Below are 22,428 nucleotides of genomic sequence, written 5' to 3'. Positions count from 1 at the left end.
GTGTGGAAGATATTTGCATACAGCCCATTTGGAACAATTAATATTGCATTCTCCTCCTAGCTCTGCCCAGGGCACTGTGAGGATAGATCGTGCATACCATCGGGGAATGTAAGGATGTCACATTCATCCTAGTCAAGACACAATATGCAATCCTGCCCTACATTGTGCTCCCTAGTCAACAATCCAAGAAATTTTGATTTGTCCAAATAGGAATGCTGAGTTGTATCTTCTTGTTAAAATACTTGGCATAAAAGGTTGAAATGGGTGGATGCTGGAAAACACGCTCAGCCAGGAATGTTACACTGTTTGGGGCAACTGTGTCCAAAACTTTCTCCGCATCCTCCTCTGTGTCATTTGCTGATGTCCAGTGATGCTGAAAGATCTCACCCAAAATCGGCTTGTATGGCCTTTTGGCAACCAATCCTTTTCTGCCAGCATGAAAGGCTGAGAGTGACCCTTTTACCACCTGAACCATTCAGTTCCTGGGATCCTTCTGGTCATAAATGCTTAGAAACAGATCTGGTGTGCAAAAATATCTGCATACATTTTTAAAAGAGATACTTTAAGAATAAATACTGAAAGAACTACCTTAGTGAGATCCATTCCCAGTCTAACTTGTGACAAGACGTGCACGATAACACTCTCATGTTCATCCACAACCCCACCTCCCCTTCCTCAATCGTTTTGAAGTGAAAAGACCAGCATCAGCACTTGTTCCATCGGATGTAGAAGAATTAAGTGCTTCTACACTACCCAAGTGCTTCAGACTATTTACAGGGCTTCTGTGTGTCAAGCAGATCCAGAGGAGTCTATTGGGTTTTGGGGTTGAGCTAGTTTGATGGAATTTATCCGCATCATAGCATTCATCTTCACTGCTCATGTAAGAGACACTGGGGCTGTATTTGGAGACAAACTGGCTTGGCTTGGCGAAGTTAGACTGCTCCTGGGCGATGAGTGCCCACTGCTGATACTATTTGGAGGTGGAGTCTGATGATGTCCTGTAGTAGCTAATATAGGTCCAACCAGCAGGAAAATGGCCACTGCTCTGGCTGACACAACTGAGCAGGTTCTGGAGGTAAGCAGGCTGGGAAGGCATTGTGCTGGCCCCCGTTCCTGGGTACTGAGTTCATCTATTACGTCTGCTGGGTTAAAAGCACCTTAGCAATCTGCAGCCACACAATGAGGGTTTGAGAGTTTCAATTTTCTTGTTCTGTTCATCATCTTTGCAGTTTGGAGTGTGTCATTAAAAAGCTTTTATTGTTCTATTAAGATTTGTGGGTAAGCATTGAAATCTTGGACACCAAGGAACACATCCTGAATCCAGACTCCCAGAGGGTGGCAGAAGGGAGGCAGGAAGGACAGCAACGCGCCTGCTCTCAGCCTGGTCCCCAGGTCCCTTCACCCCACCCCTCTCTATCCTTCCAAACCTTTACCCTCCCCACTCAGAAAGACTGAAGTACCTCCTATGAGCTCCCAATTTACAAATTCCTTGAATCCTGGCAAGCTGCTTCAGTGCAGGGGTGAGTCACACTCATCTGCCACTAGACAACATCTGTGTCACCACAGTGGCTGAGTCTTACTATCAGGCTGTTGAGTTTGGGCTTGGTTTTGAGGTTTTCTATAGACATAACCAACCGTCTCCATCCAGCCAACAGGTGCAAATGCAGGGAGAGTACTAGAAATACCACAGGGAAGCAGTTTGCAATTACAATAGAAAATCAAAGCAGAGACATTTTAAAAATCAAGAGGGCCGAGCCATGACACATGTTGTGCCTGTGTAGGGGATGAATCGAATTGTTCCCCGATTGGAATGGTTCTGAAAGCTTGTGAGTCAATTACAAGGACAAGTAAAAAGGGCTCTGCATATGCAACCGACAACTGCGGACAGGCACAGAAAGGGGAGGGATGAAATGGAAACACCCCTGAGGAGCAGAAGACACAGAATCACAGTTCCAGACTCACTCATCAGTGCTAATGCGGGAGGCGGCTGACAGCCAGCCAGTTTACAGCCAGGTCTCTCATCCTCGTACCTTAGGCATTTTGGCTCAGTAACTCTTTGTTGTGGGGGCTGTCATGTGCATTGTGAAATGTTTAGCATCCTCTCCCAGGGCTGAAATGACTAAAAATGTCCTCAGACATTGCCAAATAACCCCAGGGGCACAAAATCATCCCGTTGAGACCACTGGCTCTGTAAAAACACCATGGTCCCTGGGGTTCAAGTCAACTCAAAATCACAGAGAAACGCACTTCATGGCGGAAAATAAGGCCCTGTCCCCCGAGAGGCATCACTGCAACAGAGGGGTGGTTACCTGCCTTAACAGCTTTTCAACGTTGATGAACCCTCTGTTTTTCATGGGGAAAAAAGATGCCTCATAGAGCCTGTGTCAGCCAGCACAAGACAGCAGGCCTGAGTTCAAAGCTCCTGACTGGTAGAAAATCATCCAGGGACTCTTGCACACTTTGTATCTCCAGACAAATAGGCCTGTGTGAAAGTTTCCATTCCCAAGCTCCAGCCATTCGGAATGGGGAGCAGCTCCAGGATGAGCCACGTGGGTATCCCTCACCCCTGGGCCTTAACCCCTGCTGGGCCCTGCCCAGTCCGCCATTCTGCAGGATCAGATCCAGATTCCTCTTTGCAGAAGTGTTCTCTGACTGCCAGGCCAGCCATGGGTCCCTGTCAGCACCCAGGCCAGGCTCCAAGGCAAAGCTGGTTTCACCAGCGCCTGAAGCCTGGGCTCCAGGTGGAGGTGGCAGGTGGGGGTGCTGCTGCATGAACACGACCCCCCAGGCCAGCTGCTCCTCCTGGACGCCTGCTTAGGGAGCTGCCCCGCCCTCCCAGGCACTCAGCAGGGAAACCACGGTCCTCGCTCACATTTCCAAGCCCTGCCTTGCCCTCTCCTCTCTGCCTGCTCCTGAGCCCTGGCCCAACTTGCCACCACCTGATTCCTCCTCCTCCCCAAGGCATGGCCAGAGGCCACTGCGACTCACAGGAAATCGAGTGCTTCCACAGCTCTTCTCTCAACCTCACAGCAGCTCAAGAGAGGGATTCTTAGATCCCAGGGACAGATGGGGAAACTAAGGCGGGGAGAAGAAGCAGACCTTCTGGAGCTCACACAGCTTGATGACTGCAGAGCCAGCACAGGGCAGGTGTGTGTGGGGGGCAGGGCATCGGAAGAGGGCTGGCATGGACAGTGGGGAGTGACAGCACCCAGAGAATGATCCTCTGATGGGTGGGAGGCACTATGGACAGGGAGCCTGGGCAAAACGGTGTCAGCATGGAAGTTGAACGGGAGGTTTCGCAGGCAGTGAAGGTAGCTGAGGGAGGCGGGTGCTCTGCCTCAGCCCCTCGAAGGCACCATACCCAGCTGGAATTACATTTTCAATTTCTTGTCTGCACCTCCAAACAGAAACATCTGTGCCCCAGCCCCAGGCTCCGGTTATGAGTTCTTTCCTCTTTTCTCTGGACTGTTGACAACCGTTTCATTTTTCTCCCTCTAGCTAGGCTGGAAGCATGAGAGAGGTCACTGTGTGTGTCTTGTTTGGAAATGACCATAAATTAGCCTGTTTTTGCTGAGATGGTTACAGTACAACAGGGGGAGGGGACAGGGGACAGACCCCACATTCCTGACACAAGCAAAGGTAACAGGAGACTCTCTCAGGCCGAGGTTTGCATCACAGCAAAGTGCAGAAACACATGGGGTCTGGGATGGTTTGAATTAGGATGCTCTTCTCTGAAGGGGAAATCAGCAGTCTGGGCTTGTGCAATGCCACCGAGGCAACAAAGCCAGGTGGTGGGAAGTCACTGCCCGCTCAGTGACCTTCCAATGGGCTGGGACAGCAAAAGCATAAGCCGCAGTTCCTGGAGCTTGTGACTGAAAGTGTGGCTGGGACACAGACCTCTGTTCTAGAGGCCTCCATCTCACTGTCTGTAAAAGAAAAGGTGATAACAGGGGGTGCCCAAAGGCCTTTCTGTAGAGTCAAGCAAGCTGCCAGACAGTCAGCTGTGTGGCTCGGGGGTTCTTGCGGGGCATCAGAGCTGGGCTTAAGGGTCGGTGATGCGTCTTTCCCTGGACTGTAACAGGGTTGATTCCAAACTTGACTTTTGGCTGATGGCAAACTCTCTGAGAGCAGGAGCCAAGTTCTGCTCAGCTGTTTCTTCCCTGGTATCCAGCCCAGGGGTTCCATGAGGGTTGACCTGATGTAGGGGAATTCTGCCTGCCCACCAGGCTGGCCTACCCTGCAGCCCCACCCACGGAGCAAGATGGACAAGATGCTGTGGGCACACAGCTGCCTCTTATCAGGAGCTTGGGTTCTGACTGCAGCCTTTGAAATGACCTGAGCTCATGCCGCGACATCATGTGCATCCCCTTCCTGACACGGTGGGGCCTTCCCACAGACAGTAGGACTTACCCCTAAGAGGCCAGGCCCACTGCAAGTGGGTCCTCACTGACCTTGGAGGCCACTTTCCATAGTCTGTCCCTTTGGGCTGTTTGAAAATCTGGGATGGAAACAGAACGCAAGCCTTTGCAATCAGACCCCTCGGACTAGGATTCTGCGAGGCTGGGCCTGCTGTCTCCCATTGCAGTGGTATGTTACCTGACAGGTATGGGGGCAGTGTTCTCACTCTCCACTCACCCACTCAGCTTTTCTAGGAATAACTGCCCAGGTGGACCCGCCATGATAGCGGATTGATGGGGGAAGTGGAACAGGCAGGCAGCTGGTGTCAGCAAAATTCTAGCAGACATGGAACACAGACCTGGGGATGACGGGATAGCTAATGGAGCTAGGAAGAAGGTTCCCCTGGTCTAGTGCCTATGGTGGGCCAGAGAATCAATGCCTCACTTGATACCCAGCTCTCACAAGGCAGCAGGGTTTTGAGGGTGGGGGTGGGCACTGCCCTTACCTGGTTCTCAAAGTGTGGTACCGGGACCAGCAGTATCAGCATCACTCAAGGACTCCTTAAAAATGCAAATTCTTGGGCCCTGCCCTGGACCTACTGAATAAAAAGCTCAGAAACCCTGGGTGTGGGGCACGGCGATTTGTGTTTTTTGGTTTTGTTTTTTTGCGTGTTTTTTGAGATGGAGTTTCCCTCTTGTTGCCCAGGCTGGAGTGCAATGGCATGATCTCAGCTCACTGCAACCTCCGCCTCCTGGGTTCAAGCGATTCTCCTGCCTCAGCCTCCCGAGTAGCTGGGATTACAGGCATGCGCCACCACGCCTGGTTAATTCTGTATTTTTAATGGAGATGGGGTTTCTCCATGTTGGTCAGGCTCGTCTCAAACTCCCAACCTCAGGTGATCTGCCCGCCTCGGCCTTCCAAAGTGCTGGGACTGCAGGTGGTGATCTGTGTTTTAACATGTTCTCCAGGTGACTCTGATGCCCCTGAAGCTTGAAGCCACTGCTCTGGAGCAAACTTTCCCATGCATGAGCCACAAATGCATATGGGCTCCCCTCAGCCCCTGTGTGCCGCACAAACAGAATTATTTTCCATCCATGACTGCTCGAGGAGATGCTGGGGCTCAGCCTTGTCCAAGCTCACACAACACTGAGCAGATGTGAGGGCAGAGAAGGGCAGGGCCCTGGCTCAAATCATGCAGTCTCTCTGCTTCCCACATCACCTCACTGTCACCTGCTTACACGTGGCCAACGGGCAGGGGAAGGAAGTCCTGGGAGATGGAGGCAGCCAACAGAAGAGGAAGAGGAGCTTCAGGCCCGTGTCCACACACTAAGACTCTCACCCTGCATGGACTGAGCTCCATGCAGGCCAAAGCCCCAGGTCAATCTCAAACAATTGTCAATTAGGGCTGAGCCCAAGAAGTCCAATCCTGGGCCCACGCTGGGAGGTGCTTGGTGAGTCATGCAGTGGAATAATTTCTGGGGAAAAAGGAGTTACTCCAGAAGAGGCAGTGGAGAGGTGTCAGGTGGTGGGCCACCCCCTGGGAGCGATACAGAGACACAGAGTCAGACGGAGGCCTTCAGAGAGGGTCCCAGGAGTCCAGAGGCAAGCAGAGGCTGTGTCCAGGGTGTCGGAGCCCTGCTCAACAGGCCCACCTGCAGGAAGGATGCCCTGTGGCCTCTCACACTGTGCTGTACAGATGCCAAGGCTGGTGTCACCTCCTGTCCCCACTGCTGCCTTTCTCTCATCACTTTGAATGAGTGGCCCTTTGTACATGAAAGGAAAGCGACCTGCAGGTGCCCTTAATCCTCCCAACGAAAGAAGCACCGGCACATGACCCTGCAAGAATGCTTCATCCCTGGCTCGGGGGGCGGGCAGGTGGATGGACGGACAGACAAAGCACGTCGAGGATGTCTCTGCGCTCCTCCCACTTCCCCTTCCTGGTGTTTCCACCATGTGAACGGCTCTTTCTCTGCAGCTCCTCTCAAAGGCTCGCTTGCCTGTGGTGGGCATCAACCCTAAGTTCACTGTGGCCCATGGATCTCAGGCAGTAAGAATTGTGGGGCCTCGCCATTTTCCATCCCCCTGCCACAACCCCAACCATTTCACAGGCAGAGAAATGGAGATTCTCTGAGATCACACCAAATCAGGAGTGGCTGAGGTCATCATCGTGAGCACAAACACCATGGAGCACTTAGTAATGTCCCAAACACTCTTCACAAGGTCTGGTGAGCAAGGTATGCATCACCTCCATTTTACAGATGACAAAGTGGGGTGCAGGAAGGTGAGGTCCAGTGGTTCACACCAAGAAGCGGCAACACCAGGGCTGGAACCCAGGCAACTTCTCTCCAGAGCCCACGCTCATAAATGCTACCTGTTCCACTGCTCCTCCAGAAGGGACTAGGATCCAGGCCTCTGCCTCCTGGGCTACTCCTCTCATGCATGCTGAGGCCTCTGGGTCATTCCCCAAGGGCTTTGTGAAGGGCCTGCCAGGGCAAGGGGAGCACTTCTGACAGCTACGGCCCCACCAGCCCAGGGGTCCGCTCAGAGAACACAGCAAGGAGGTGAGCCCCAACTCACCCCAGTTACTGAACATTCCCCTCCCCTAGCCTGAGCCTCAGCCTCCCCTTAAATACAGAGGGGCTGGGTCAGAGGAGTTGGAGGTCCCACTTGCCTCTGAGGCCACAGGCATGCTGCTCAGTGTTCAGAGTGGCCGAGCTGCTCCTCCAGCTCCTCCGAAAGCAGAGGGTGCCACTCCAGGCGGCACCTCCCACCACCCCCAGGCTGGGCCAGGGCTCCCAGCTTCCCATCCTGCTCAAGCCTCCCCCACCCTCAGGTAAGCACCCCTGTCCTGCCTCCTTCGGGCCTAATGGTACTTGCCACATCTGGCTGCTGCTGCCTTGAGGGAGAAGGGGCTTCAAGAGGTACCTATGTAGTCCCCACCCCCCACCATGAGGGCAGCCTCGGAAGCTGTCTAAAGACGCACCACCACTGCAGACCACACACTCCTGAACCTGGGCCCCAGTGACCACGAGTGGAGAAACCTGTGTCTTTCCAATCACCACACCCCTTTGAATCAGGGTGGTCAGGAACCCATCTGTCTTCCTGCAGGCCTGACCGCCCCCAACCATGGCTCCTCAAAGCTATTCGGGGTAAGGCTCAAAGCCAGAGAGGGGCTTGACTCACTTGGTTCTGATGCAGAGCTCGAGGGGGGGGACAAGGTCGTTGTCTGTGTCATCAGAGATGGTTTGGGTGGTATCTGGGAAGGAGGAGAGAGGCACACAACACGTCACCCAGGGCCCTGCACTCACCCTGAGGTCAGCACAGACCACTCCCGGGACCCGACCCCCTCATCTCCATCTCAACTGGACCCACCTTCATCCCTGACATCCGTTCTCATCTGCACAACTCACTGGTCCCCACCCAAGTCCCACTTCAGCTACCACAATACTCTTTCTAAAGACACTTCTTATCTTACCACCCCGATTCCAAAACCTTCCATGGCTCCCCACTGCCTGAAGAATACATCCAAACTGGTCAGCATAGTATTCAGGGCTCTTCACCATGGGGTATAGGCTTTACCCAACACCCTTAATGCCACCCACTGCTCAAGGCCCAGCTCTGGCCACCTCCTGCAGGAAGGCCCTGCGGGCATTGGCTCTCTGATCCCTCAGTCTGGACGCTGGAGTCTGCACTACTCTCCGTCATGGGGGATGGTGGATATGAACGCTGGTGTCTGTGACCAGCCTGGAGGCTCCCTGGGGATGGGGGGAGGACCCGCACCAATGGTCAGCCGGATCTGCTCCTGCTGGTTGGCCAGGCCATCGTAGTAGTACAAGTCAAAGAGCCTCTCAGTCCTCCAGTCACGCAGGAGCCCCGGCTGCAGGCTAAAGAGGACGCTGAAGTGACTCTCGCTGCACACCACCCAGATGGGGAACCTCGGGGTCTTCAGGAAGCAGCCAACCTGGATGAGGGAGAGGCCTGATGTGAAGTGCCGTCCCCAGGGAAAGGGGCCAGGGCATTTTTCTGTCTGACCCAAGGCAGGGCTGACCTCAGAGGGGCCCTGCTGAAGATCACGTCTGTGTCTGATACTGGGAGCCCCCATGCTGCTCAGGCCACCGGGCTGTTTCTCAGGGCCATCCCTGCCCTGCCACCCCACCTGCTGCTGCTTGCAGGGCCTCTGCCATACAGACCCGAGACCCGGTCTCACTCACCCCCTCATCCCCCATATCTAGTGGTTCCCAGTACTGCTCATTCTGCATCCAAGAGCTCCCCCACTGCCAGCCTTTCCTCTTGAGATCTACTCAGCCTCCAACATGTACCATGGCAGTGACCTCCTAACCAGTTCTTCCCACACCCCTCAAACAAATTCAGCTTGTCCACTAGCCTAGAGCTTGCTTACCCTTGGACAGCTTGCATCTCCCAAATCCCTTATTGGAGCAGAAATAGTTTCCTCCTTCCAGCTCCCAGGGTGCCCACCCACCTCAGCCGCAGCACCTCTGCCTCATGCTCGACAGATCATAGCCTTAAGTTCCAGGAGCCAGAGGTAAGTAAATGTTGGACGAATGAAATTTCTCATGGATGAAGCAGGACTTGAACTAGAACTGTACGATAGAGACAGGGAGGCATGGAGCCCTGGGGAGCCAGGAGGGAAAGGTCTGAGTGAGAAGTCTGTGGGGGTGCCAGGAATGGAGGGCCAGAGAAATTCAGGGTGCAGCAGGGCACTGAGCTTGCAGCAACACTTGGATAGGGAGCATTCAGAGCAGGGGAATTTCATGGTGGAAGCGTGTTTGCGGAAGACAGATAAGGAGGAATAAGCACCGCGGCCCTCAGCACATTGCTAGCGTCTTGCCTGTAATGGGAAGAGAAGTGACAAGGGCCCCCCGTGAAGCCCCTGACTGCCTGGCCTTCAAGCACTTTCCCCCAGCCCCTGACACTCCTTGGGCGGCGCCTCTCCTGACCCTGGGCCCTGGTTTATTCAGCGATGTACGTGCCACGGGCCAGGCTGATTCTGGCCTAATCCCCACCAGCCCCAGGGAGATGTTTGCATGCTCAGGTATTTACAGCTACAGCCTGTGGATTAAAGAAAGAATGGGAATTATTTTTCCAGTGGGGAGAAGGGCATACTTTTTCCAGAACCCTTCACAGGAGAGTGGTCGAGCAGCTCCCATCTTGGTCTGGGATGTCTCTGACAGCGGGGCTGTGCTCTGAAGGGCCTGAACCAGGTCCCCAGTGAAATTCCTGCACATTTAAAGCTGCCTCCTCCAGAAGGTAGGGGGACAATCTTTACTATGCACTCGTCCTTTCTTCAGGTTCAAGTGTCCCCTCCCCCAACACCAAGGCCTCACCCCAGCCCTGTGTGCCATTCAAGTGGACCGCAGAACTCATTCCTTAGTGAAGTGTGGGGGAATTAGATGTCTTACAGGACGTGGCTGGACGTGCCTAAACCCCACGTAAACTTGGCTTCCATTCCATGCTTCAAAGAGGTTTTTCTGGTGAGGGCATCGCCAGGAACAGGGAACCCTGACACAGGGACCCAGTATTCATTCACGGCAAGGAGAGAGCCCCGAAGCTGACCAGGGAACAGACCTTTGCATAATCAGCCACCCTGAATTTTCCAACAGAGGGACAAAAGCGCAGCTTGCCACGCAGAAATAACCGTCGAGAGATTAAGGGAAAAAAGCTGCCCGAAGAGTTTATAAATGAGTTTCCTCATTCAGGAGCCTCTTTCCAAGTGGGTGACATTTTCCAGAGATGAAATTCACTTCCTTTAAATTCTTGGGTAACCAAAGGCTTGGGGCGAGGCCGGAGTTGGCGGGGGGGTGGAGGGGGGGTGCTGGCGGGGGAGGGCCACATTTCCTACAGCACAGTCTGAGGCTTTGTCCTGGTGGGGGAACATGTAGCACAATCAGGGATTACTTAATCTTCTAGGGCGGGGGTTGTGAATGGCCTAAAGCCATCCATGGACAGCCAGGTTAGAAGCACTCACTTAAAAGGATTAGCATTTACTTGCCGTGAGTTATGGTGTGGCATTTCTAAGGACAGAGTTTATGGTGTGGCATTTCTAAGGACAGCAATGGGGACACAGTGCTAGAGACAATAAGAACAGTGCTGTCCTTATGGAGCTTACCAGATTGATGGGGATGACACATTAACTAAATAATCAAACCCATACATTTCCACTGCACTTCATTGAATCCAGGATGCCCTCAGATTCGCCATTTATTTATTTATTTTTATTTATTTATTTTTTGAGACGGAGTCTCGCTGTGTTGCCCAGGTTGGAGTGCAGTGGCTGGATCTCAGCTCACTGCAAGCTCCGCCTCCTGGGTTTACACCATTCTCCTGCCTCAGCCTCCTGAGTAGCTGGGACTACAGGCGCCCGCCACCTCGCCTGGCTAGTTTTTTATATTTTTTAGTAGAGACGGGGTTTCACTGGGTTAGCCAGGATGGTCTCGATCTCCTGACCTTGTGATCCGCCCGTCTCGGCCTCCCAAAGTGCTGGGATTACAGGCTTGAGCCACCACGCCCGGCCCGCCATTTATTTTTTGTATCACTAAGTAAGAAAGAAAAAGCAGGTGTGTCAAAGTCTGACACACCATCAACTGTAATAATGCATCAAAATTTCAGAAGTGCTCGAATGTGGTCAAGTTTGCATCTTAAAGGCGATGAAATGTGATGCTTAAAATCCAGAAGAGGCCCTATGAAGGAAAGAATAAAGATACCCTGATGGTGACTGACAAGGTAGGGAGGGGACAATGAGAAGGGCCCCCTACTTAGATGGGGTTATGAGGGCAGGAAAGGCTGCCTTTTAGGAAGTAACGTTTAAGTCAAAACAATGAGAGGGAAAAGCTGGGCAGGTGGAGTGCAGTGTGCACAAAGGCCGGGAGGTGGGAGAGAGCCCGAGAGAAGCCCCAGCCTGCAGGAGAGAGTAGCGCAGGCTGAGGTGGGAGAGGAAGGCAGGTGCAAGTCTGGCAGGGTGTTGGGGGTGGTGGGAAGTTTTGGATTTTAGTTTCTGCATTAGCCTGCTTGGGCTGCCATAACAAATACCACGGACTGGGCAGCTCAGACAGCAGACATTTATTATCTCACAGTTCTGGAGGCTGGAGGTCCGAGTTGCCACCAGGGTTGTTTCTGAAGGCCTTGCCCCTGAGCTTGTAGGTGGTTGCCTTCTCCATGCCTTCAGAAGGCCTTCCTGCTGTGTGACCTGTGTCCTAACCTCCTCTGCTTAGGAGGATACCAGCCACACTGGATTGGGACCCACCCTAGTGGCCTCATTTTACCTTAATCCTTTCCTTAAAGGCCAAATACAGTTATTAATACATTCTGAGGTACTGGGGGTCAGAGTTTCAACACAGGAATTTCGGGGAGACATAGTTCAGCTCACAACAGTCTCAGAGGGCTGGAAAACCACTGAGGGTCCAGAGAAAAGGAATGATATGATCGAGCGTGTATTTTTAAAGACCACACTGGCTTCAGTGAAGGGACAGGATTAGATAGGGGGAAAGCGATAGGGACAGGAGCTGAATTTGGCTGGGCTGTCACAGGTGTCAAAATCAGCGATGCCGGTGGCTCTGACCCATGAAAGTGGATGGGCTTGAGAAACAACTTCAGGGGGAGGCACATGTCCTCCTGATGGAGAGGACATGCTCCTGGTTAAGTAAATGGGTGGATGGTGGCCATCTCTGAGCTGGGGAGGATGGGAGGAAGAGGGAGCTTTCACAACTCTGCCTGTCAGGCTGTTTTCCTTTGTGGGCCTCTTTATGAAGACGGCAGTGAACATGCCTTACAGGTCTTGAAAGAAGTGCTGAGGCTAAACTCCCTGTCCCACCCCATCCCTCCTGGACTGTCAGTCCCCCATCACCACCATGACCACAAGCCTGGAGGGACTTGACCTCTAACTGCAGCCTACAATGCAGTCCACCCCTCGCCGGTGAGCCTTGTCCTGGGCCAGCTGTGGGACTGAGGCAGCGAGCTGGAAGTCAGATGGGCAAGACCAGCCTGGTGGGGTCACAGATAGCCCATGGAGGTCCCATAGGACACAGCCAGGCCGGGCCAGTTACTTATGGCAAGGGTGAGTTTCTCTAGTACAGAGTTTCATCTGTTTCCCCAGGCACAACCTGAGTAGGGGTCATCTGGGCAGCTCACTTTTAGGTAGGACCTCCTCCTCCTACATACTCAGTGAGGGCCCCAGAACCCCAGGCTGCCGTGAGAAGCCTGGAGACAGGCTGCCAGCGAGGGGCTTCACCTGCTAGTGAGTGAACGCTGTGGATGTCCTGGCCCAGGCTGTTCCAAATGCCAGTCTTCCCTGTGGCTGTATCTGTGCTGCCCGAGGAGAGGGCCAGGCCAGGCCAGAGCAGGGGCCCTGGCTCTGAGTCCAGGTCTGGGCTTGGGTGCTGGACCACCTTGGACTCCTTCTACATCCAATGTGGCTAATTGTGTAGGGTCCAAGGGACTTGGGGACAGAAGGGATGGAAGATGGTGTTAAAGAAAAAGGAAGGGGCTGGGCGCAGTGGCTCACACCTGTAATCCTAGCACTTTGTAAGGTTGAGGTGGGTGGATCCCTTGAGGTCAGGAGTTCAAGACCAGCCTTGCCAATATGGTGAAACCCCATCTCTACTGTAAAAAAAAAAAATTAGCATGCCCCTGTAATCCCAGCTACTCAGGAGGCTGAGGCAGAAGAATTGCTTGAACCCAGGAGGCAGAGGTTGCAATGGGCTGAGATCACTCCAGCATGAGTGACAGAGTGAGACCTTGCCTCAAAAAAAAAAAAAAAAGAAGAAGAAGAAGAAGAAGAGGGAAGGGCTTTGTCTGAGCTGCCGGGCCCTGAGCCTTCAGTGGAAGGCAGGGTTGAGGCCCAGCCCTCAGTGAGCTCATGGAGGAGGAAAGGAGGCCAGGGCTCCTTCCTTAGTGAGCTTGCAGTTGCAAGGCAGAGGAAGGAAGCATCCACCTACTGCAGGGAAACAAAACTCCCAGTCCTCAACTGAGCACAGAACAGCAGAGGGTCTATGTGGATCCAAGAAGCCCATGAGGAGGGGAGATGGCTGTAGGGCCTGAATTTCTTCAACAGTCCTTTTATTCCAAGGGAAGGATAACCCCAACTGGTTTTCCCATCAAGTACCCTGCACAGACCACAGCAAAATAGTTTACTCTCTGACCAACGCCCTCCACCCAAGAATGAAACCAGAGCTCCTGGTGAGCCTGGGAATTCCATGAACCTGGCCAAGGTTACCTCTCTTGGCCCGTGGAATTTTGAGCTGAATACTTTCAGAGCACACCCAGGGTCTGGTGCTCGAAAGCCCTGGTGCTTCTCACCAGCCACATTCCTGGGCTCCCTCCTGACACCAGCACAGCCAGGAAGTAGCCACTCTCATTCTTTCTTACCCCAAGTCTTTGGGACCCAGAAGTCTGCTTTTGGCATGCTGGGGGTATCACCCAGAGAGGGGATCTGGGGAGGGGGCTGCACCACATGGTTCATTAGCAAGACACAGCACATCCCCACATATGGGAAGGGTGGGTAAAACTGAGCCCTGGCTTAAAACCCTAGTCTTTTTCCACCCTGAAAATCCAGGGTAGAATCGCCTGACACCATCTGCATGGCCCTGCTGAGTCAATCTCTGTGTCCTGGTTCTGAGGATATGTGGTGAATGAGGCCTCATCCAGACCCTCCAAGAATCTTTGCAGGGCGTGGTCACTGTGAAAAGTGCTCCTGCTGCCCCTCAGGACAACCCTTCCCATTTAATCGACCACAGAGCAATGGACTCTCTGAAGCCATGGAAAGCAACGCTCAGAGAAAGTTTCCATGGCAGCTAGAAGAAGAAGGCAGGGTCCAGTGCTCCTCTGCCCAGCTCCCTCAGTCCCTGGCCACATTCCCCAGAGGTACAGTCACCCATGCTCTGTCCAGCTTTACTTGGCGGCCCAGCCCTTTCTGAGCCCTTGGCTGCAGTGACACAGGATGCAGAGGGACCACACGCCAGCAAACAGGATGTGTGAGGCCTACTATGGGTTGAACTGTGCCTCCGAAAAGATATGCTGAATCCTAGCCCCCAGTACCTCAGAATGTGACTGTATTTGGACACAGGGTTGCTGCAGGCATAATTAGTTAAGACGAGGTCATGTGGGAGTAGGGTGGGCCTTTAATCCAATTAATCCAATATGACTGAGGTCTGTATAAGAAAAGACACACAGGGAGAAGGTGGCCCTATGATGATGGATGGAGGCAGAGACTGGAGTGATACATCTATAGAAGCATCACTATACGGTCAAGGAACGCCAAGGATTGCCGGAAAACACCAAGAGCTAGAAGAGACAAGGAAGGATTCTCCTTATGGGTTTCAGAGGGAGCATGGCCTTTCTGACACCTTGATCTTAGACTTCCAGCCTCCAGAACTGTGAGACAGTAAGTTTCTGTTGTTTCAAGCCACCGAGTCTGTGGTACTTTGTTAGGCAGCCCTAGGAAACTAACACAAGGCCTAAGACCTCAAGTTCCTGTCCCTTGGGAAGGCTCCCCCACCATACAGACACCAGCTGCAGCCACTGTGACCCACAATCACAGTAGAAATCCCTCAAAGTCCTTTTCAAACAATCTTCCCCAGAACACGGTATCAGCTGGCTTTGGGTCTGAATTACAGGCCTGTAGCCACAGCAGAGAAGCTGTACTTCTTCCCAAGCCCTCTGTGATTCCAACTGGACCCGAATTTCAGCCAGCTCTGAGAAGTGGAGTCCAGCTTTCCTTCCCCGCTTCCCTCCTTCTCATTGCTCCAGGGAGCCAGGCTCCCCTACTTGTGGTGAACGTCAGCATCTGGGTACCTGGCACACGTTGTAATGTTCAAAGAGAGATAAGAAGCCAATATCACTGCGTGCAGCAATGCCTCTGAGAAGTGTGATGTTCCCGTCCCCAGAATCCAGCTCAACCACATCGTTGAAAACGTTGGACACAGCTTTCCCAGTCAGGAGCAGATTGACAAGTTCCTGCAGATGAAAGAAAGGGGAAAGGCTCATCAAGTCTGAATCAGTTACTGAAAGGGTGGAGAGGAGACAGGGGAAAGAGAAAAAGGTTGGAGAAGGAAGGAAAGCAAGGAGGAAGAGAGACTGAGAGCAGAGGAGGCTATGACTTCAATTTTTCCACAAGCCCTGTAGGAAAGGCACCAACTTTTCTCATCAAGGTAACTCCAGGCACCCATCCACCTTTATTCCACAAGCACTCATTGAGTACCAGCCATTCACAGGACCCTGTCCTATGCTGTAGGCTACTGGGGGCACTGGTGAGAGGGTGAGACATGGCTCTTGACATGCACTTTGCGTCTAGACTGGGGAGTCAGGTGCATGCCTGCACGTTGACTCACAATGCAGGATGTGGCTGGGGCTGTAAAAATGTGTGCATGGAGTACTCTGGAGCCAGATGAATACAAGGCCACATGACCGAGTCAGGGCAACTTTAAGGAGAAGTGACATTTGGGTGAGTCTTAAACGATGTTATTTTTTAAAGAAACCTTTTTATTTTGAAATAATTTTAGATTCAAAAGAAGTTGTAAAAATAGTACAGAGAGTTCCTGTGTACCCTTCACCCAGCTTCCCCCAGTGATAACATCTTACATAACCAGAGTACATTATCTCAACCAGGAAACTGACCACGGTGCAGTACCAATAACTAAACTCCAGGCCTTGTTTGAACTTCATCAGTGACGGTGGGGTTTTAACAGGGCAGGGAGAGCCGAGGAAGGTATTTCAGTAGGCAGCAGAACAGAAGCAGAGAGGTGGGAGTAGGAAGCCCAAGTCTGAGTTCTAGCTCTGCCTCTGCCGTTGTCTTACTGAGTGGTATGAGGCATTTGGTGGCCCTGTGACTCAGGCCACACACCTGGTAAACCAACAAGCATGCCAACCTTGGAACTTGGAGACAGTGACATGTGGAGCAACATTCCTCCAGCAGTCACCTGCAACCCATGCCTCCCACATTTTGGTACCAACATGGCTGGAAGGTCCCTTCCTTATACAGGGTAACCAGGGGTCCAACCTCCTGTTAGGAGTGGAGAAAATGGGGCTCACAGGCGGGTTACCCAAGCCACACAGCCCATTAGTGCCAGAGCTGAGCTTTGGCTCTCTCTGTCCCAGGTGACTTCCCTCTTCCCCCAACCCTGTTACTCTCATGGTACTATCTGCTTGGGCACAGATTCAAGACGAAGGGTGGCCTCTAAGGGCCTGCTGAGAAGGAATTTGAGCAAGCCCAGCCCCAGCACTAGGGCAGGCAGGTCTCTCTGTCTCATCCACCTTTTGCCACAGCTGGCACTGCCTGTGAGGCAAGAAGGCAGGCATCACTCCCATGGTGGAACACGTAGGAATGGCCAGAACGGCCCTTGACCAGTGTAAACTCTGGAGGGCAGAGTTTATAGAGGCGTTTTCCCCTGAATTGTGAAAATGACATCAGGGGTTAATAAATCCCTCAGTTAACACCAACACCCCTGCCCCAGTGATAGTAAAAGAGGCCTCCTCTGATGGCCGCAGAGGGACCTCCATTGGAGGGAGATACTAAAGGGGACTTATTGTGTCCTTGTAGAGGAAATGAGACACAAGAATTTGGAGGAAATGTCTGCTGTAAAATACTGCACCTCAGGGGCAGCAGCTGCTGAGAAAGGCACAGCATTTTTCAGGCAAGTTCGAGTTTTCCCATCTGGTTTTTCAAGAGGAATAAAAGGCCCTGCTCCCTGATCTGGGTCTAAAACCTTCCTCATAGCAGGAAGTCTTCTTGAGATGGTGGAGAAGGGGCATCGGGCCTCTCCCTGCTCCTAGACTCAAAAGTCACACAATGGCAAAGCTCAGCAGTCCCTTCCTACTGAGTGTGGTCTGTGAACCAGCAGAATCACCCTCCCCAGGGAACCTGATAGAAACTGAGAATCTCAGGCCTCAGCCCAGACCCACTGAATCTGAGCCTGCTCTTCAACAAGACCCCTATGGGATTCATTCAAGGTGTAAGAAGCCCTGGTCCAGTCCAAATGCCTCTTGTACAAATGAGGAAGCTGACACGCAGGAGGGGAAAAAGACTGCCCCAGCTCATATTGTGAGTGAAACAGAGAACAGGGCTTGGGACCCAGCCCCAGACTCTGATCTGGGCTCCTCTGCACCCTGCTTGACTGCCCACACCTGGGCAGCATCCTTCTCTGCCCCAGAAAAGGGGAAGCTCCCATGGGGCAGGCAGGTCCCTGGAGTGAGAGTGGGGCCACCCCGGGCAGCCAGAAGAGTAGCCACTTCCCATGAGGCCTTCCTCTAGGGTGGTGGGCAGCAGCCAACCCCCCAGTCCCTCTGTGGGTGCCCTGGACAAACCATGGGCCCCAAGCTTGCCTTGTATGGTGCCCAGGTAGGTTTCCAGAGCTGGACGTAAGTGAGCCAGGACCCCCAGGACAACTGAGTCCTCAGTTGGACCCAGAAGATGTGCAGCTCTATCCAGCCCATCCATGCTATGCATTTTGGCCCCCCATGTGCTGAGAGCCAGATTTCACTGTGGCCTATGTGGCCACTCTGGGAGGCCTCATCATGGGGAGAAAGGCATGGATAGAAGCCAGGTGTAGAGCTGAGCTCCCAGTTTTGATGTTCACTAGGTAACATCTTGAAAAGGTCCCTTCCCTGGTGTCACCTGAGTGACTGAGAGGATCGATGACAAGCAACTGCTCTCAGGGTCTTCTCTGCCCCTGTGAGGTCCACTGAGGGCCCCTTTGTAACGATGCAGAGGGAAGGGGGCTATAAAGACAACACCTTGTGCAAACATAGAAGGGGCCAGAGCCATCATCTCCCCAACTGGACCCAGGGTCCCCCGGCCCATGCCTGAGACATTACTCCCTGCGTCCTGGGCTCTGGGCTGTGTAGCACTTTGGTCTGAGTTCAGCCTCTTTTGCATCCTCTGCAGCTCTGGGCACATAGATCAGTGCACAGAAAGCTGTCCAGAAACAGACAGGAAACTGAACTCTCTTTCTAGGTCTCCGTGACATGACAGTGAAACCCAGCAGAGGTAGGCATGTGAAAGCCGCGTGGAGAGTGTTGGCAGAGGCAAGAAAGACTTGCCTTTTTCTTGGGCAAGAAGAGGGAGAAGGACACCTCCCTCTCGGAGAGACAGAGGAGGGGGAAAGACCACCTGGGCCCCACAGCGCTCCTGACCTGTGTACAGTAGCCATGTGCTCCAATCAGGTGGCTGGTGGGGACATCAAAGTCCTGGCGGATGCTGGAAAACACAAGAAGAAGCATTGTTAGCACAGCTCTGCCTGACCCAGGTTGCAAACCTCACTAGGTGACCAGGCGCTCCCCTTGGGTTCCAGGCTAAGACCCAGAATTCCAGATTTGGTGGGAACCTGAGCGCTCTGTTCTGTGCCCTCCATGGAGGAGGCTCCCACCCAGAAGGGATGGAGCTAGAGCCCAGGCCTCCTAAAGTAGAGCTCACTGCGTTCTCTGGACAATGGCCTCCACTCCAGTCTCACCAGAGCTCTGCCTACACCAGAGAACAGCAACTGAAGCGTGACACAGAAGAGAGGACCCTGGGTTTGGAATCCAGTGTCCTGAATTCACATCTCAACTGTCACTACCAATGGTGAAGACTGAGGAACCCTCTTCCACCTCTGAGCCTCAGTCTGCCAGCCTGTAAAATGGGAGGAATGCACTCTAATGTTTCCTTGAATTATACAGTAACAGTCACTACCACCTGCTCCTGCACCAGGCACCGTACACATGTTATTCCCTAAAACCCTTCGAGAAAACCAAGCCTCAGAGAAGGGATGTCTTGCTCAAGGGTGCCCGGCTCTGAGGCCTGTGCCTCCAACCCATGGTACCACTGTGGTTCCACCCTCCGAATGGGGTCCTTCCAAAGGTGCAAGGTGAACACCTCCTTTGCTGAAGACACTCCCCAAACTGAAAGAAATGGGCTGAGCACTGCTAGGCACCGGAACAATTCAGTATCCCAGTAAGCAGAGGTCTGCCACACGTGAGGCAGAAAACCCTCCCAAGTCTCCATCCTCCTTCCCGGCTTGCTGTCATGCTAGGAAGCCTGCCATTAGGACACGGTTCCTTTTAGCCACCCCAAGGTAAATCCCTCTGGGAGATGAAAACTGTTGAACGGAGCCCTGTAAGGAGCACACAGGCAAGGAGCTGCTATCTAGTCACTGTGCTCAGCAGGTGGCAACTGCAACCCCCAGCCCCAAGTGAAGAGGGAATTCCTGTCTCTATTTTATAGATGTGGGAAGAAGTGCAGAGAAGCTGGCTCTGGGGGGCAAGGTGAGGCCAGGAAGCCTGGGTCCCAGGCCTGTCCCCCTCACTTCTGCACATGACCCTGGGGGGCACACACAGCCCTGGGAGTCACACTTGAACCTGGGGGTCACATGCAGCCCTTGGGGGTACACATGACCCAGGGGGGTACACACAACCCTGGGGGGCACACATGGCCCTGGGGGGTACACACGACCCTGAGAGGTACACTTGACTCTGGGAGGCACAAACGACCCTGGGGGGCACACACAGCCACCCAGCACTGTGTCCAGGGCCTGGTCCCCTTCCTTCAAACACACCCCAAAGAGAGAGGCCAGGTATAAGATTTAGAGAGGCGACCCAGGGGTAGGAAGGGCTTAGCAATCAGAACATTTATTTTTCCTTTCAGTGGAAGAGAAGAGAAACTTGGTCTCAATTTATGCTTTAAATCTAAGCTCTGCCATAAGCCTACAAGCCTAAAATACACGCCTGGGTCTCTGCTTCCAAAACAAGTTTAGAAACTCAAGCTCCACAATACTTGGGGAAAACGCTTGCTTATGGTTTTTAATAACCATGGCCAAACACGGAAGGTTTATGATCCACATGAGAAGATGAGCTGGGGTTACCCTTGCAGGAGCTTGCAGAGAACCACTAAGGCTTGGGGGTCTTCAGGGAAGGGTGGTTGAGGCTCACCCACCACAGATAGCCCAGCAGGCCTGGGAAGGAGCCAGCTGGGAATGACTCACAGCAGAGCGTAGCATTCAGCTGGCACCAGCTCAGGCAGAAGAATTGATGGAAATGCTCTCCGCAGCATATACAAGCATCTTCTGAAGAGAAGAAAATAACCTCAAAAGGGTCCTGGAGGGGGGGCGATAAGCATCACTGGCCCCATGCCACCCGGAGCTTTCAGAAGCAGTCCTATCTTTATAAGCTCATAGCCTCGTGTTCACCCAGCGGGCTCGAGAGCCTGCGTCAGCTGGGAGCAGGGGGACAAGCAGAAAGGACAATGGGAGGAAATGGTAATTGCATCCTTAGGTGCAAACACGATGGGAAATTCAGCAGTGCGCTGGAATCTTAAAAGGGAGGAACATCTGCATTTCACATCAGGGCATGAGAGAGAGAGAGACGCCAAGGAGTAGCTTATGGTTTAAGAGATTTACAACTTTGGCAAATCTAGATGCCCAGACCTCCCTCTAGGGAAATTCTCTGGAGAGCTGAGTGTGAGGAGTCCTTGAGCAGAGGAACAACAGCCTCAGCACTGCCCGGAGAGAAGGTAATCCACATGGCTAGTCCCAGCCTGCTGTGTGGCCTCGGTCTCCCCTCCTGCAGCATGAGGGGCCTGGAGAAGATGAGAGGTGTAATGGGATGAACTGTGTCCCCTTACAATTTATATGTTGAAGTCCTAACCTCCAGCACCTCGGAATGTGTGTTTGGAAATAGAGCCTTTTAAGGGGTGACTAAGTTAAAATGAGGCCATTAGGGTGGGTCCTAATCCAATGTGACTTGGAAGAAGAGGAAATCTGGACACACAGAGGGACACCAAAGATGCACACGCACAAGCGAAAGACGAAGGTACCATCTACCACTGTGGTTCCACCCTCAGAATGGGGTCCTTCCAAAGGTGCAAGGTGAACACCTCCTTTGCTGAAGACACTCCCCAAACTGAAAGAAATGGGCTGAGCACTGCTAGGCACCAGAACAATTCAGTATCCCGGTAAGCAGAGGTCTGCCACACGTGAGGCAGAAAACCCTCCCAAGTCTCCATCCTCCTTCCCGGCTTGCTGTCATGCTAGGAAGCCTGCCATTAGGACACGGTTCCTTTTAGCCACCCCAAGGTAAATCCCTCTGGGAGATGAAAACTCTGTTGAACAGAGCCCTGTAAGAAGCACACAGGGAAGGAGCTGTGTGGACCCAGTGAGAAAGTGGCCACCTGCAAGCCCGGGAGAGAGGTCTGACAAGGTACCAACCCTCTGGCACCTTGATCTTGGACTTCTTGCCTCCAGGGCTGTGAGACACGAATGTCTGTCATTATGGCAGCCCTAGAAACCAACACAAGTGGCCTCCAACATCTTTTTAGATTCAGAGCCCTTTCTTCAAATGAAATATTACAGGCAGAAGCCCACTACATGACTCACATGGGATGAAGGCAGTGTGGAGGCTTGTCCCATCCTTCTCCTCTATCAGCCCCTGGATCTCCAAGGACATGCAGCAACCTAGGAGCAGGGGCCATCTGAGCCACAGCTGTGACTGTCCCTTACCCAGGACTGACTTAACCATCCAGTCTAATGGGTAGCTGTCTCCTTCATGTACTCCTGAGGGCTGGATAGCCCTGGGCCCTCAGAGAGTTCTGCACAGCCTGAGGAACCAGGCACCAAGCTGGATGACACAAGCCAGGAGGGCCCAGGACCAGACAAAATGGAAGCTGTCCTACACTGGGGGCCCCTCCAGGGAGCAGAGCTTGCTGGGATTTCAGTCCAACAAGCACAAAGGAGGAGTGGGCTGGACCAGGGGGTGGAAACTCACAGAATAGGCTTGGCTCTGGCTGCCCTAACACCAACCTCCGCAGCATTCTGGGAGCGAAGGGTCAGAACCCTGAACCAAGGGTCTGGGGTGATGATCTAGCCTCTGGGGATGTCTGTATCACCCAAAGACAGAGGAGGAGGAACAGAGAGCTTTGCCCAGGATGTCAGCAAGGTCGAAACCTCCCAACTCTGTCCACAATCTGGAGGTCCCTGAGATGCTATGTTGTATCAAGTAACAGAACAAAGGGGATATCAGGGCTGCGAGAGTTTGCAAGGCTTGGAATTTTGC

The 22,428-nt window shown here is 53.0% G+C and overlaps 1 protein-coding gene across 2 annotated transcripts in view; it reads right to left on the bottom strand.

The window, feature by feature from the left end:
• Window positions 1-22,428, bottom strand: part of MINDY4 (MINDY lysine 48 deubiquitinase 4) — a 132,043-nt gene that overhangs the window by 1,948 nt on the left and 107,667 nt on the right. Inside the window, exons 14-17 of one of the 2 annotated variants that reach the window (XM_011731332.3) lie at window positions 18,541-18,604; window positions 15,205-15,366; window positions 8,179-8,359; window positions 7,582-7,654 (exon numbers count right to left, since the gene is read on the bottom strand). In XM_011731332.3, coding sequence (XP_011729634.2) covers window positions 7,582-7,654; window positions 8,179-8,359; window positions 15,205-15,366; window positions 18,541-18,604 — 480 coding nt within the window. The remainder of the gene's footprint in view (window positions 1-7,581; window positions 7,655-8,178; window positions 8,360-15,204; window positions 15,367-18,540; window positions 18,605-22,428) is intronic. The other variant, XM_011731333.3, reaches the window with a different exon arrangement.

Source organism: Macaca nemestrina, chromosome 4 (assembly GCF_043159975.1).
Source record: "Macaca nemestrina isolate mMacNem1 chromosome 4, mMacNem.hap1, whole genome shotgun sequence".
NCBI classification, from domain to species: domain Eukaryota; kingdom Metazoa; phylum Chordata; class Mammalia; order Primates; family Cercopithecidae; genus Macaca; species Macaca nemestrina.
This window is presented reverse-complemented; position numbering and strand designations above follow the sequence as displayed.